General features: G+C 43.5%; 1 protein-coding gene across 1 annotated transcript in view; it reads left to right on the top strand.

Moving 5' to 3' along the window:
* Positions 1-7,443: 7,443 nt before the first annotated feature.
* The window catches only part of LOC306944285 (uncharacterized protein), a gene marked incomplete at both ends in the record, with an annotated part of 42,907 nt that continues 33,519 nt past the window's right edge, over positions 7,444-16,831 (top strand). The window contains 2 exons of the mRNA XM_079532771.1: positions 7,444-8,747; positions 10,205-11,143. Coding sequence (XP_079388897.1) covers positions 7,444-8,747; positions 10,205-11,143 — 2,243 coding nt within the window. The remainder of the gene's footprint in view (positions 8,748-10,204; positions 11,144-16,831) is intronic.

Raw genomic sequence — 16,831 nt, 5'->3', positions numbered from 1 at the left:
AGGATACTTCTTAGAGATGAGGGAGACAGGGCTTGATATTCTGCCCTAAGAAGCCATGCAGTAACTCATGAACAACACTCAAAGTGCATCTGAGCACCCAGGACACGTGGAGAGCCAAGTTCCTCTTCTCTGACCTCAGAAATACACTACTGGCAGCAGGAAATCCAGCCTGCCCTGCTTCCTGAAGGCCCTCAGTATGCAAAAGCAATGTTTGGAGCATTCCTCCAAAGGGGACCCACAAGGATTGACATGCAGCATGACCCCATACAACAGCGCTGCCAACTCTTTGCAGCAATTCACTCAAGTCTTGTGAAAGCAAGACTAAATTGGACAGGAGTCTGGCACTTCATCTTCCCTCCCAACTCCTCTGGGTGAGAACTGTTGAACAGACCAGGTTTCAGATAAAGTAAAAGCAAACACCATTCCCCTGTGCTAAGATATAGGAATATTATCCTGACATTTTAGCATGGATCACTCATATTGCTGCTCATTCTTTCTGCTCCGAGAGCTGTATCTTGACAATAGAAACATTCTCCGAATATAAACAAAATAATCAGTGATGAAAACCAAATTCGCAGTGGAAGCGCACGCTCCTCAGTGGGAAATCCATCAGACAAGACTTGCCTCTTGGCCTACGCAAGCCTAAGTCAGTTGAATTTCCCCCAGTTATTTTTATTCTAAATATTTTTATTCTCTCTTTCCGACAGTAGTCTTGTTGCCACATAACTGTGTGAATGTTTTCTAATATTTGGCCAGTAGCCTGCTAATTACAGGATCCAGGTTCAAATTTGTGTAATAGAAGCACAGAAAATAAAGGCAAACAGCATGATAAGTCCCAGTGATGCTGGCCTCATAGCAAGATCGTAAATTGCAGAATTTGTTTTACTTCTAGGAATTACAATCACCGTCCAACATTCTTGCAAGCTAAAGATTAAAACTTCCACTTGAGCTAACTTAATAGTTTCCACGAGGAATTTATCTGCGATTTGTACTGGGAAAAAGACCTGTGTGTTTTAAGTAGTTGGCAGCCCACAGAGTGAACCTGTCACATCCATCAGCTGTTTAAAATCAATTCACATGATAAAAGACAGCTTGTGGAGTGCCTTTCCAGCTAACCACGTTGGGTTACGGACAAGAAGCAGTCTTGTGCTGCAGGAACAGTGGCTGCAGGAGATGTAAGCCCCCTCCGAAGAGCAGGTTTACCCCACAAAACGTCCTTAAATTGGACGTACAGTCACTATAAATCTAATCACTAGATGTAATCAACCAGTATCCATGCTGGGAGATGTGGAGGGCTGGATCTAGCTGTTGGAGAAAGCTACATCATGAGATAAGACATTTATTGATTCTGAGGAGCAACAATGTGAGGAGCCATTGGCAACATGAGCAATTTAACTACATCTTATTTGAGATTTCTGATTAAAAACAGAAATTCCTAGGGCACAGAACTACTTGACAAAGACATTAACTCGGCATCTTCTGCAGCCCATCTAAGGCTGTGTTCTCTATAACTCAATGAGATACATAGATGGGTCCTCCAGCCCTGCTGGTGCCCAGACAGCATCAGGCAACCCAGTGCCCTTTGCAAGCCCATGGGCCATTTCAAAATCAATCACAAAGACCTTCTCTTAGGCACCGGTTTTCAGTTTCAGGTGGTTTCTCTGTTTAATGGTTCTGGCACTAATAGATTTCAATGGCAGATGCAAGTCTGTGGGATGTATTTTGAGCAAGAACTGTGAAATGCTTCATTTTGCAGATAGGAAAACAGACTGGTTTTCAGTCAACTGGATGGTTTTTTCCGTGTTTTGAAAGGAGTTGAGCAAAAGCTTCTTACATTTATGCATTTTTTCAACCAGCTCTTCCTAGAGAAGACATATATGAATTGTTAGAAAAACAAAGTCCCCACAGAAGCTGTTAATTTTATTGTCATCCAGCCTGGCAATGCAGAGAGACAGTAAAGCCCCAGACACAGGCAAACAAAGTCCTGGCTTCCAGCTTGGATCCGTTTGCAGAACTGAGGCCCTGCAACCCGATCTTCTGGAAGATATCAGCAAATCCAGCTCGCTTTCTCATGGGAAAAAAAAAGTGTTTTCACAACTTGCACAAACGCACTGCGCTGAGATCTGAGATTTTCTTTTTGAGGGTCAGAAAACATCTTACAGCTGTGCATTTCCTCACCTCCCTCTTGTCTCCCCCTAGCAAGAGAAATCATCTATATGCCTCTCGTGAAGCAGCCTGGCTGCAGAACAACAAAAACCCCTCTCTGGGTAACATCATAGCTGCAGGCAAGCAGCTCTGCACATAGGACAGGGCTGGCCTGGGGGCTCCGGGCACGCAGGAGGGCCGCCGTGCCTCTCCTCAGTGGGCAGCTGAGCCTGCAGCACGGGTTCTTCACCCAGAAAGCCTGGCTTGGTTTTGTTTCTGTTATTCTTCCAAGCTTTCCTCTCCCCGCCCAGCAGCCCTTTCCCTCACAAATCCAAAAACGGGCCTCAAAAGCGAGCAGTAGCGGGCAAACCCCCCGCGCCCAAGATGGCCGCCCGCTCCTGACATGCCGCTTCCCTCACTCAAGATGGCGGAAAGGCTGAGCGGCTGCGGGGGCGAAGCCGAGGGCGGCCATGTTGCTTTCGGGCAGGCGGGCAGGACCATTGCGGCGAAACAGCGGGGGAAAGGTGGTTTCTCCCAGAGGCGGTGCGAGAGGAGCGCGGCAGCCGCGACCCTCGCGTGGGGCACGGTAGGGTAAGGGCTGCGGCGAGCCAGGCCGGGACCGAGGGGTCGGTGAGGGCAATTGGACGCGCGGCCCGCCGGGGATTGCCGCGAGGGAGGGCCCAGAGCTGGCTGGGCCGCGGGCCGGGCTCGACGCCTCGTGAGGGAGCGTGGCGGAGGCGAGGCCTGGGCGCCGCGGCGAAGCTTGATGTGTCCCGAGGTGTCCCAGCCCTACGGCCTGGGTGGGTGGCCTCGATTTTCTCACAGAAAGAGCGATTTGAATTGATTTCTGGCTGTGACAGGTGTGGTGTGGGTGTTGTCGCTGCTCTGACAGCTTGCTAGACCTGGTGTGGGAATTTGTGTGAATAAACTTGATTTTCCAGGTGGTTAATGCAGGTGAGTAATTCCAGCACTTATTTATGCCCTCTTCATGTTCTTTTTCACTTACAGTAGTTAATTATCTTCCTGTCATTCACATTTTATAATCACAGTCACTCTCAAAATGCTATCTGACTTGATGGGGGATTAGGAGGGGGGGGGAAGACAAGAAGTCTACCCACCTTCATCTTACTCGGGAAAGTTTTAGCCAAGGCATCCAGGAGTAAACCTGCGCTCTCATGCTGTACCAGCACTTCACAGAGGTATTTGGACAGCTTCTGCGAAGAGCAGCTGGTCAAAGGAGGTCTCATTTTCTTCTGTCAGTAGGTAAAGGGGTTCCTATATGCAAGCAGCTGTCAAGATCCCTCCCTCAGGATCCCTCCCTGGCAAGATAAGTTAGGGAATAAGTTTCTCTTCCCTAATTAGAAATTTAGGATTCCATTTAAAAGACTTGGGGAGACTCAAGCAACTGAAGATTATGTGTACTTTGCAAAAAACAGAGCATGAAATAAATTGAGTGGCATGCTTATCGAAAATTGCGCCTTTAGACCTTTCTTGTATTCTTTTTCCCCAGACAGATGGGGATGCTGTTACTGTCTTCACTTCTGATGAGCAGTACAGTATCACAGCAGTTAAGGCCCTGGCCCATGAAAATCTCCAAGTAGAGGTAAACAGTGAAAGCCAAGAAACAATTCTTTTTTAGAAACATTTACTGTTGCTTTTACTGGTGCAGTTTTCCTGTTTTCATTTAATTAGGGAGATACTGTTGAATGCGTCATTGTAGCATTAAAAAGAAGAGGGGCACAGAACAAAACACTGATCTCTTCTTGTGGATTAGAAGCCGTTACTAGGCTTTGGTTTTGAAAACAGCTGGACTTATTCCAATGGCATTATTAGGTACTGTGATTAAAGAGAAATATGCTTTGGCTTTTGCAGTGGTTCTTCTAGTCTAATTTTCTGGAAGTCTTGCATCCATCCAAATTCTTTGAGTCCCCAGAAGTCAGTGTCTGAAGCTAGCAACTTGCTGCCTGATCTCAGAAGTAGCTCCAAGGTAAAGCAGGATGATATTCAGGCTGTTAGCCTGTTATTTAGGGCTGTTAGCTTCTTTTGCCTCCTCATTTTTGCTTCTGGTTTTGTGAGCCAGGAGCAGTTTTGTGTTCTGCCACTCTGCAGGGTTAAGGTTACATACATGAGGCATATAAGTTCTGCAGGAAAGAGAAGTGCCAATTGTTCTGAGATTTGGGCTGGCTAAAGCAAAAGGGATTGGGGAAGCTTGCTTTAATGATGTGGCTAGGAGCCAAAGTTAGGATTATGAACACCGAGATGTCTTGTGTTCATATGTGGAGGGACCAGATTAAGCCTTGCATTAATAATTATATTACCATTTTTTTTTTTTTAATTTCATTGCTGGCTGTTATTTCAAGCCAACATTAACTCAAAGTGCATAAAATGCATCTCTCCCTTTGATTAAATAAGGGAATGATTTACCACAGTTCTGTCACCCTTGTTCTTATTGCTTTGGGTGGGAATGCCTCATAAATATTCACTTGTCAATAAGCTTTAATGACATATAAACAGTAGAGGCTTTCTTACCACACAAAGGAAAGCAACATGTTTAAAAACTCTCTACTGACAAGTTTTCAGGAAAAGAAAAAATAATAAGAAAGCAACTTAGACAGTGTTTCAGTACAGTTGCAGTGACATTTTAATCTCATCTCATGAAAGTAAAATGTGAGAAAACAAATTATTCAACACTGCTTGAGAAAACTCAAGTTAAGTTTCCTGTCCAAGCAGTAACAAAAAGCAGTCTCGTTTTCTTCTGAAGAAGCAAAAAGGTGAGAATTGATTTATTTGTGGTATTTTTTTCATTAGAAAGACATTTCAGTGAGCAGTTCCCAGGCTGATTTAATCTAGAACCAGATGAACTGACGAGATCATGTTGGAACAAACCTCTCTGTTTGGCTCTGTATCAGATCTAAGTGTTAGCTGAGTTCACATGTGAGCTTGTACTGAGAATTTATCTCAGATGGGGATCTTAAAAAGGAGGAGGAGAAAATTAGCACATGCTCTGCTCATTGATTTCCTTAAGCTTTACTGATCACTGAGCTTCTCAGTACTGTCAGCTCCGCTCGGACGTGAGGAATGATGTGCTGGAAAACACTGAGAAGGGCAAGTCAGGGAACAGATTAGATGGTAGTTCTTGTGACTTTGTGGACTAAGTATAGGCATTAGCCTCTGGATCTGCATTTCTTCCTGCAGCTTGCAAGCACTCCTTGTTCCTTTTGCAGGGTAAATATTTAGTAGTAGCAATAGTATTTCAGTAGGTTGCAAAAATCATGGTCAACACAGGGTGCAAAACAGTGCTGAATGCATTCACTAAGACTGTCCTCACTGTTCAGAACTCTTAAGACAGAGAAAGTGTTAATTAGGTGTTTGGAGGAATCTGGATATAAGTAGTCCTTTTCTGATACAATGTAGTTGATGCTATGTTGTGCATCCCTCCACAACTTCCAGTTTCAGTGGTCTCTTTCAGCACCTGTTTTGTCTTCACTCATTCTTTTGGCTGCTTCTCCAAAGTATTTGTCTTTTAATAATGTTTGTTTGTTTTCTTTGAGTAAACATCTTTGAACTGGCAGACAGGAGAGGTGGGAAGTTCTGCAGCAGCTGAGCAGGAAGGCTGAGATCCCAAGCAGTCCCACTCATTTGGGTGGGATTTCTCAACAAAAGCTCATAGGAGGGAGGACTCAGGATCAAACTCCTAACTGAGACAGATATTGAGGTATTACAGACATTTATTGTCTAGTAGAAATCCCCCTTGTTTCCTTGAACGTTACAATACACATTCCCGTGACTCTTAATGGCACTGGAAACCTGTAAATGCAGTTCTTAAAATGTTATTTGGGATGTCACAAGTTACGAAGCACGCCTTACAGATTAGAAGATGATTATCCTCTGCAGTGCTTGCTGCAGCTTGTAATAGGAAGAGTGTTCTCAAAGCTATCTCTTAAGCTTGCTATTCAAAGCTGTTCTCTCTAGGCTTTGTACTGTATTCAACTTCCTAGTGCTGTATGTTGAAGACACATTTGTCTTCTTAATCAGACAGCTTATATCTGCCAGGGATGTATTTAATGTAATGTCAAACATAATTCAGATGAGGAGTGAAAGCAAGCACAGCAAGCCAACCCTAAGCAGAGTCTTTCAGCAATAGCAAGCTACTTTGTCTGTTTATTTTGGCCTAAGGTTCTTCCCTTGGTGACAGATCTGTTGCAAATGTGCTAAATAACAGGCATTTAGAAACCCTGTTGTATCAGGAATATAAGCTTAGAATATCAGATTGTATCAGATCACATATTATAGGAGCATCTAAAGGTTTCAGTCCGGGTGTCAGCAACGTTGCTGTGCTTTATGGGCGAGGGTAAATGAGACTTCTTGTTCCAGAGTTATAGGTGTCGTATAATGGTTGAGATAGGAAAGCCACAGTGCTCTCAGGCATGTGGTTTACTGTAATGATGCGTGGCATCTGTCCCTTGAGCTGATGGGAAAGTGCAAATTGTTCTTTGCGAAATCATCAAGATGTCAGAAAACTTCTGACCTCGCTGTTTGATGACAGAGAAGGAGCAGGCTGTTTGGAAATATTTTCCAAATAAAATACTGCTGCCTCCTCAGAGGAAAAAGAAAAGTATACATTTCCAGATACATAATTTGTCCCTGTACGTTTTCTGCATTTCTTTAAGTGCCTGAGTACAATATAAGCTTTCTAATTCTCATTTTTAACCACCAGGTCTGATTGCTTATGTGGAGGGGAGCAAAACAGAAACAAAATTGATTGAGGTCCAGAGATTTCTGCCCTGCTTTGAACGAGGAGCTGCCTGTCACAGTGAGTAGAGCCTGGTGTGGGGTTGCCAAAACACAGGCTTTGCTTTAACACCAGCCTGGAAACAACTGGAAGTGACCTGCTATACTTTGATTCCCCCGTTGATACAACAGACATGGGGAAGGTTGCTTATTTTTACTGTGAATTGCTGTGACCTCTGATGTTGAAAAGTGCTTATATGAAGTGTCACGTTATTATGTTACTCGCATTTTGTTACTGTTACCATCTGCACTCCAGAATATTGGCTCTGAAGGATTATCCTAGAGAGCAAATCTTCATCTGTGACCGCAATAAACCATAATCTGTGTTGGCTGATGACAGTTGCACTGACAGAAGTAACCTTGAGGCCTTTAGTACATCTTGTAAATTGGGAATTGGGACACAGCACTCCACTGAGCTTTTTATGTAAGTGACTAATATTGTATGTGAATGAAGAGGTAATTCGTGGAAGAACAAGCATTCAAACATCTGTCTCTTTTTCTGGCAGGATGGAGAAGAAGAAAATTCTAATGAAGTCCAAGGTTGCAGCTCCTAATCTCCTGAGGGCACTGCATTCTCTGTACCAGTTCGGTCATCTCTGTGACGTGACAGTGCACACGCAACATCTAGGAATTCAAGAGGAGTTTCTGGTTCACAAAGCTGTCTTGGCAGCTTCCAGCAACTATTTTAAAGGGCTTTTCCTGCACGATGAGATGCTGGACACCAAGAATTGCACAGTGACTCTGCAAGACATTTACACAGAAGAGTTCACCTCCTTTCTGGAATTCGTCTATACTGCAGAAGTGGAGATTGAAGCAGGAAAACTGCAACGAATGAAAGAAATAGCAGAAAGGCTTGAGTGCAAGGACTTGCTTGACATTTGTGAAGAAGTGAGAGCAGAGGGAAAGAAGGGTTTAGATTTGAGCCTCCATCTGAAAGATCAGCTGTGTGAAAATGGTGTGCAACAGTGGCCTCGCATCCAGCAAGAGGACTGCAAACTGAGTAGCTGTTCCCAAGTGGTGGCAGTACCCATGCAGAGGAAGCTCTGGGAGAGGCAAAAGCGTAACAAGTTGCTGGCTGGCTGTGAACTCATTGAAGGCCAACCAGCAAATCTGGAGCAAGAGGGCACTGCTTTTCCACAAGAAAAATCTAGGACAGCAAAGCTACCTAAATGTGACAGAACAGATAACAGAGGCAGACTTGGCATGGATGTCATTGGTCTGGAGCAGAGGAATGCTCACTCTCCCGTGAGTCAGACTGGGTCAAAGGAAGCCTGCGTAGTAGTTAGGGATATGCTGTCTGAGCAGTGGGAAGGTGGAAACAGTTTGATTTCTGATCTTAGCAGTAAAACCAAACGTAAGAGATCACTGCAGCGTGTGGCAGAAGTCTTGCCAGAGATTGCATGTGAGAAGTGCAGTGAATCATTCCATGTTATCAAGCAGTACCAGATGCATATGGAGCTCAAGCATGGCGTTAATCTGTCTGTCAAGTACAGCTGCAACATGTGCGAGCAGCTCTTCTCCAGCCACCAGAACCTGAGGCAGCATTGCCTCACTGTTCATAGCGCTGAACGGGGCTTCTCTTGCATGTTTTGTGACAAGAGGTTTAAGCATCAGAAGGACAGAAATGATCATATCCAGAGGGTGCACGAGAAGCAGAGGGACCCGCAGGCATGCCCGTACTGCGACAAGCTCATCAGCTCCAAGTGTGGCCTGACGGTCCACATCCGAACACACACGGGAGAGAAACCTTATAAATGCGAGCGCTGCCCTGCCAGCTTTGCTCAGAGGTCTGCTTACAAGACTCATGTGAGGTACAGCATTCTGTGTTTGTGTGTATGAGCTCTCACTTGTTTGTGAGCAGCAGGGTGGAAGCATTTCTGAAGTCCTAAAAGCTTCACTTGGAGAATTCCTTGGGCTTGATCTGACGGGTGTTGAAATCTGTACAGATTTTTTTCAGGTTACTTCATCAAATTCTGAGTCTGGATTGAGGTTTCCCAAACTGGGAATTCAGGCAAGCATTTCCTGTTGAATCAAAGAGGTCTTGTGCAGAAGCCTCAGATTTTGATATTAAAATTGGAATCCCAAAAGAATCGGCATCTGTTTAAAACGCATGTGAAAATATCTTTCCTCTTTCTTGAACTATACATCAGTGCTTTCCTGATTCTTAATAATATATCCAATAAGTGCTGATACTAATAATTCACTCCAAAGGAAGATTTAGAGTGCTAAATTATATAAAAATACCATCAAGTCAATTAAAAATGTGGTGAAATGCAGAAAGCAGGGAAAGGGCAGTAGCTATACCAGGTAACTGCAGACATATAAAATATTGGAAGTTGTTCTGTGTTGTTCTTCTGCACTTCTGCTCTGTGCTTTTCAGAGGACATCCGAGTTGGCACTGTGCTTAATATTTTGGATTAGTACTGAGGGTAATGCAGATTGTGTGCATTAATCTCTGAGAAGAAAAATGTTGTGTTTAAACATATTAGCATTTTAGCCATAGGCTAGGATTGGTAGACTCTTTCATTGTGGGCACGCTTTCTGCTAACTCGTGTTGAATCATGATTGCAGGGAAACTGGCCATAGGGCCTGCTCTTCTCCAAGGCAGGAGGGCTGTTAGAACCTGGGCTTGTTATTTATTGGTTTTTAAATAATCAAAGGTCCATCAGGAGGACGTTGAGCTGTATTTGAGTAAGAAAATGCATCTGTTAATTCTCACGTTTCTGTGTTTGTAAGCCAAGTCCATAAGGGGCCTGTAAAAGCTGTTCAGTGCATTCACGTGCTTTAAGTTTCTCTCTGCTGTACTGATGTTATTTCTGGCAGATGTGTGTCTGATTTGCTTTTAAAACCTTTGCAGTTCATTTTCCACACCCTGACTAGCGATAAGGAGAATTAACAGTTGTAATAGATGACTTGCAAGGGGCTCTGTTTTGTTTTTCATATATTTGATCTGTATTTTCCTTGGTTTGAGTCCTTCATATCTTACACTGTCCACTGTTGTTTTGGAGGAAAATATACAGTCCATGTTTTGGTTGTAGCCAGGTGACAAATATGTATACTTCAGAGACTGTCCTTGATGGGCTCAGATATTTTAATTTTCTTTAATTGCCTCCTTGCAAAATTCCCGTTTGGCACTCTAATTATGCTGTGTGTTCTCTAAATGGTGTGAAGAACAGCTAAAAGGAAACAGCTCCTCTAAGATAAACATGCCTGAACTGAAGCAGTTGAACCTATTAAAGTTGTTCCCCATGTTTGTTTGTTTTAACAGAAAAGTCCATGAATCTGGGCGAGAAAGGAAACTTATGCCAGTCTACTGGATGGTAATTCCACCTACTCACAGACCAAATGCAGCAAGCTGTGACAAAGATAGTGATAGGGAGATATGGGATGGGATGCCAGAGGCTGTGCTAGAAAAGGATGCAATGCACAAAGAGTCTGCAAGTCGGGAGGAAGAGCCTGCAAGGCCAGCTGTTACACAGGCAGACTGTAGTGAACTGCAAGAAGAACAGAAAGAGAAACATACGGAAGCTCAAAGAGGAATGGAAACGCTGAGTGAAGAAGGGAATGAAGCTGAAGGTGGGAAGAGTGTGAAGGGAGAGGAAGAGGGAGATTATGAAGCAGAGTATTCAGATGTCGAAGCTACTAGAGATAACGATGAAGCCTTTACTGAGGAAGATGATGAGGATGATGAGTGCTCCAATGAGAAAGGTGCTGAAGAACGTGAATCAGCTGAAGAATTTAAAATAAAGAAGGTAAATAAAAGTGAGGCGAATAAGAAATCGGCCTACGTAATAAGATGCAATGAGTGTAACGAGCAGTTTGTTTCCCGGAAAAAGTATGTGGATCACTGCAGAGATATCCATCAGTGCTTGCCTGGTAAAGTCTACCAGTGTGACATCTGCAGCAAGTCGTTTGCTAGTTACAACAGCTGGAAGGAGCACCGAGCATGCGTCCACACTGACGAAAGGCAGTTTGCCTGCAGCCTTTGCAGTGCTACTTTTAAAAGAAAGAGAGATGTGAGGACGCATTATGTGCGGAAGCACGAAGGCAGAGTGAAACGCCCTCTCTGCTCTGTCTGCGGGAAGATCCTCAGCTCCCAAACAGCGTTAGTGTTTCACATGCGGACGCATACAGGAGAAAAACCTTATGAATGTGGCATTTGTCATTCCAAATTTGCTCAGCCATCACAGCTTAAGATCCATACCAGGTCAGTTTATGGTGCTGCTTCTCCCATTATCGTTTCCCGCATGCCGCATGTACTTCAGCACTTCTTTTTCCTCTCATCTCCCAGTTCTGAGTCATTCTCCCTTGGTGTCTTTATGACAGCAGTGCTGGGATATGATGTGATACGTGGTATCTGTGATTAATTCTTCTGTGTAAAGGCTTTGTCTGCAGCTGGTCATTGCATAAATTTTGGTCAGGATTTTGAAACAGGTGCTCTGTCCAAACTTACAAGCAAATCTAGTCATTTGAAACAGACTTCAAGCCAGTCGCTGAGTTGGGGTCTGGATCCCTGGAGTGCATGTGTGGGGCTGTGGCTGAGCTGCAGGCCAGTGCTGTTCTGATGTAGGTTAGGCAGAGGCTGAGCAGTGCTGCTGAGGTGAAATGGGGCCTCTGGGTCTGTAGAGTGGCAGCAGATCTCAGAAGAGAGAGGTCTTTGTCAGGACCAGTGAGACCTTCTCATGTCAGGGCTGCGGCAGATGCTTAGTTGCTAATCAGGCTTCCTCTTAATTAAAAACAAAAAAGAACCACGCTGTTTACAAAATGCAAGGTCATCTTTCTGTGGAAAATTTTACGGAATCTCATCTGTAGGTTAGGAAAGCTTTTGGGGTGATACTTTCTAGCTAGAGCTGGTTATTACACAAAATAATTTCTCCTCATGCAGTCTTTCCAACCCATGAGATGAAAAAAGCAAGATGCAATTAATCGCAAAGTGAATTTTTATTCTGTTTATTTGAAGGGTTTACATTTGTTTTTTAACTTGCACTGTAGGATTACATTAGTAGCTATAGGCATAGGCTGTACTACCCAAGTAAGTTAAGCATGTCCAGGAATGTTTCCAAGGTGTGAAACCAACTAGCTGGTATTGAACAGCCTACACTGTTGCTCTTAAACCTACAGAACAGTTGCATGTTCCATAGTGTTGCCTGCCCTTTGCTAACACAGGATCTGTTCCCAAGCCAGAAATCGTTTTGAAGATTGCTGTTCAGTGCTGGATTGAGGAGACAAATAGGAATGGCTTGAGTTGCTTTTATGTTACAGGTGTAAGGAGGCATTCAGCACTTCTCTGCTTTCCCAGGTCACAGCGCAGCTGCATAGAAGCCAAGAGAGCAAAACAGTCAGGCAAGAAACCTTTGAGTGCTCAGAAAATCATTGAAATGCTTGGGAAAATATTGCGTTCCTTCAGCTGACAGAATATACATACAGTGCTGATGTCAGTTATACTGATAGGAAGTGAAATGAGAACGATGCCGTAATGCTGAAATGGCAACCAGATCTACAGGCAGACATTCCTGTCCAGAGTTTTTTAACAGGCATAGCCCTTAAGTAACCATGTAGCTCGATGTGATCTGAAGTGTGCCTCCTCAGAGCTCAGGTTCTACATTGGAACAGTTCAGACACATGCAATACAGCAGCATCCATATTCTTTTTCAAGGACTCGTTATTAAGATATGCTCGTGTCCCTTTGGGCATGCTCAGTGGTATCTAGGGCAGTCAAGTGCCCACCTACTTCTTCCTCATTTTCCACCCTCAGCTTCACTACTGAGACATTGGACTAACTTTCAGCTGCTTTTCCCCAGTTTGGGAAATTTCCATTGCTTATTTGACCCTAGTGAGCAACTTTGAAAGCCACATAAGTGGAATCTGACAAAGATGTCCTTGCACCTGCTGGGTGCAAAAGATGGAAGTATTCTACTGGGACTCCCGTGCTTCTTGTGAGGCAGAATAATGGAGGCAGAAGATAAAAATGTTCTGTTATGCCCCCAGTGCAGAATTACTGGGGCAAACAAAACTATTCACCCACTGAAGTTGAAATGGCAAGTGTTAGAGCTATCCCTCATAGATTGCTTCTGCTAAATTAATGTAACGGTTCTTAAGCTGACATACGAATCCCTATTGGTAAACAACCGATGTCGCATATAGAAAAAAGATAAGCAGAAAGTGAGTAGGATTTACAGGAGGATTACTGACATAAAAGCTTCCAGGTCTATCTTTGTAATGGAGTGCTTAGTTTAGATTGTGTGTGTGCTGACAGAGTGTGAGTTGAACTTGGAGGGGAAGTACAGGAGCTGGACAGCGCTGAGAACAAAAGTAACTGAAGTGTGATGTAATGTAACAGTGTGTCTGAGAGTAGAAAGGACAAGGCAAGCACGTAGGGATTACTTTTCCTTACTAGTAAGGATTGGTAAAGACTATCAATTGTGTTTCACGTGTAGGAGAGACAGTGTAATTGGAATGAGTGAAAAGAAGGGTTAAAAGGAGTTTGTCTCACTGGGAGAGTACAAGCTTCTTAGGGTGCCAAAGTAAGAACTTAGGAGTACAGGGACAGTCAGTGGATGTTTTAAAATGAGAAATATCATGGAGAATGAGGATCGCTGTTGGGTAACAAACGGTGTTGGCAGAGGAACGAATAAAACCTATGGTGCCTATATAGTTGTAGGGAATTTTGTTTTCTTTTTGTACGTGGAGGATGACTAGCTAATTGGATTAGCAATAGCAGTAGGTTTCTGACAGACTAGCAACTGGCATTTTGGCCCCGAAAGAGCTTTTTAATGATATATTCCTACTAATTTGTATGAACAGGAAGTGACATGCCACGAAGGGGAATGGCATACAGTGTTTCCATACAGTCCTACCTATAGACAAGAGCATTGCAGCAGTATTTGGGATAGTAAGCAAGATACTTGAATAATCTCTTTCCCTTTTTCAGTTAATTATCGTTGAATAATTAAGTTATATAGAGAAATAAAGCTGTGTGGAAGATGGCCTTTTATTCAGCAAACGCAAAGTTTAATTATTATGAATTTCTGTGTAGTTAGAACTGCCAGTAGTAATGAAAATATAGTTAAAATTGCTGTTCTGATGCTTCTTATCAGCAAAAGAAAGGGTCAGAAGCTGTTCTGCTTACCTTTCCTCTACTTGTCTTTCACTCCTGCCACTTGAATAACATTATCCTCCAACACTGCAAACCCCTTTGTGGACCTGATGAGTTTCAGTTTGTCTTGCTGTCCCACTGAGACTGTTTCAATCTGCCCAAGTTGGCAGAACGTTTAACCAACTTTCTTTTATTGCATGGATTCTGAATGTGACTCTCATTCTCAGGGGAGCTGAGTGCAGCTGCCAAAAGTCATTTAATTTGTCGCTTTTAACAACCATCAGAAAAATGGAAGTATGTCTATAACATGATGAGCTGCATGTCGCATATGGTTGCTATTCGAAAAAACAGCTAAAAAAAATCTCACTATTTGAACAGGGTAAAGAAGGAAAGTAGATACGAAAGATTTCCATTGTACTGTTAGCTGTTTTATATTGGTAGAAAGGTAGCTGAATGGTTTGTATGAAAATCCAGCTCTGCAGAAGCACCATTAAGATGTTCATGAATGTCAGGTGCTTTCAGGAACACGGAGTGAAGCAGTGAAGGAGGGAGGCAGGATGGGTTAGTAAAACTGAGGGGACAGCTGGATACCAATAATGTTTATGTTTTGCATGGCTGTTGTTCTTGTGGTTGCATGTATTGGAATAGCAGATTAAGAGAAGAGTATGTTCCTTAGTTCTAGCCCTTCATATTAGAATTTTCAGAATCAGGAGCTAATAGTTGATAGCAAAATATGTCTGTAAACATTTCCACATTTTAACCTTCTATGGAGGGTTGATACAAAGAGTTTGGAATGCATGAGCTCAGATGAGCTACATAAATTGTGTCATGTATTTTGATTTCTGTTAGAGAGATGAATATACTCCTTCCGTTTTCAACAGTTTTGCCTGTATGCGTATCTCTGGTGCACATGCAGTCACATTTCACTTCCAAAAAGTCTCTCCAGTACAATGTGTTTTCAGTCATTTCAAATGTGTGCATACACAGGGAGAAGGGAAAGATAGTGGAGTGCTGGAGCAGGCTTGTGAGTGAGCTCTATTCCCTATCCCTGGTGGGAAATATCCAACAAGTTTCAGGATGGATGTAATAAAGGAATTCAATCAGTTACATGACACATTTGTGTAGGGCTAAAGTATGCTATTTTGCCCAGTCTGTTTGTGATAAGAAGTTGATTGTGGATAAATGCCTCACAAATACCAACACCCGTAGAATTGACGGTAAAATAATCAATACTACTTATGTATATTGTTTATTCATTTGTTGATCTATAGAACTAAATGGCCAGGTCTGAGTACCGCCTCCTCCACCTCCTCCACCTCAGTTCCTGGTTCCTCATTTTTCCCTCTACATCCTTGTCATTTCCTTTTTGCCGCTGTTTTTTTTCCTCCTGTTCCTTCTCCTCGTCCTTCTTGTCATGTCATGGCTGCTTTTTTCCTCCTTCTCCACGACCTCCACCTGCACCTTACCCTCCTTGTTTGGTTTGCGCTGCTTCTTACCTGCTCCTTGTCCTCTCCCTTTTGTTCCTTCCCCACCTCAGTTTCCTGTCGTAGCTTTTCTCCTCCACCACCACCTCCACCTCCACCTCCACCTCCTCCACCATAATTCAAAGATGCTACCTTTTTCCTCATTGACCTCAATTTGTAGTTCCTTCTTTTATCCTCCTCCTCCTCCTACACCACTACCACCTCCACCACCACCGTATTTCGATGACGTTGGTTTTTTCCTATTGCTCCTAATTTTTTGTAGAAGTTTTTTCCTCCTCCTCCTCCTCCACCTCCTTCACCATATTTCAAAGATGCTTCTTTTTTCCTCTTCGACCTCATTTTGTGGTTGCTGCTTTTATTCTCCACCATATCCTCCGCCATATTTGAAAGATGCTGCCTTTTTCCTCATCGACCTCATTTTGTAGTTGGTACTTTCATCCTCCCCCTCCTCCTCCTCCACCTCCACCACAACCTCCACAACCACCATATTTTGAAGACGTTGGTTTTTTCCACTTGCTCCTAATTTTTTTTCTCTGTTTTTTCCTCCACCTCCTCCTCCTCCTCCTCCTCCACCTACTCCACCATATTTCAAAAGATGCTTCGTTTTTCCTCATAGACCTCCTTTTGTGGTTGCTGCTTTTATCCTCCTCCTCCTCCACCTCCTCCACCATATTTCAAAGATGCTGCCTTTTTCCTCATTGACCTCTTTTTGTAGTTGCTACTTTTATCCTCCTCCTCCTCCTCCACCACCACCACTTCCATCGCCACCATATTTTCAATCCGTTGGTTTTTTCCTTTTGCTCCCAATTTTTTGTCTCTGTTTTTTGCTCCTCCTCCTCCTCCACCACCGCCTCCTCCACCTCATTTCCTGGTTCCTCATTTTTCCCTCTATATCCTTGTCGTTTCCTTTTTGCCGCTTTTTTTTTTCCTCCTGTTCCTTCTCCTCGTCCTTCTTGTCATGTCATCACTGCTTTTTTCCTCCTTCTCCACGACCTCCACCTGCACCTTACCCTCCTTGTTTTGTTTGTGCTGCTTCTTACCTGCTCCTTGTCCTCTCCCTTTTGTTCCTTCCCCACCTCAGTTTCCTGTCGTAGCTTTTCTCCTCCACCACCACCTCCACCTCCACCTTGTCCACCATATTTCAAAGATGCTGCCTGTTTCCTCATCGTCCTCATTTTGTAGTTGCTACTTTTATCCTCCTCCTCCTCCTCCACCACCTCCTCCACCATAATTCAAAGATGCTGTCTTTTTCCTCATTGGCCTCATTTTTTAGTTGCTACTTTTATCCTCCTCCTCCTTCTCCTCCCCCACCACC

Source organism: Tetrao urogallus (assembly GCF_951394365.1).
Source record: "Tetrao urogallus genome assembly, chromosome: 2".
NCBI classification, from domain to species: domain Eukaryota; kingdom Metazoa; phylum Chordata; class Aves; order Galliformes; family Phasianidae; genus Tetrao; species Tetrao urogallus.
Note: the sequence above shows the minus strand (reverse complement) of the source record. Positions and strands in the feature narration are given on the sequence as shown.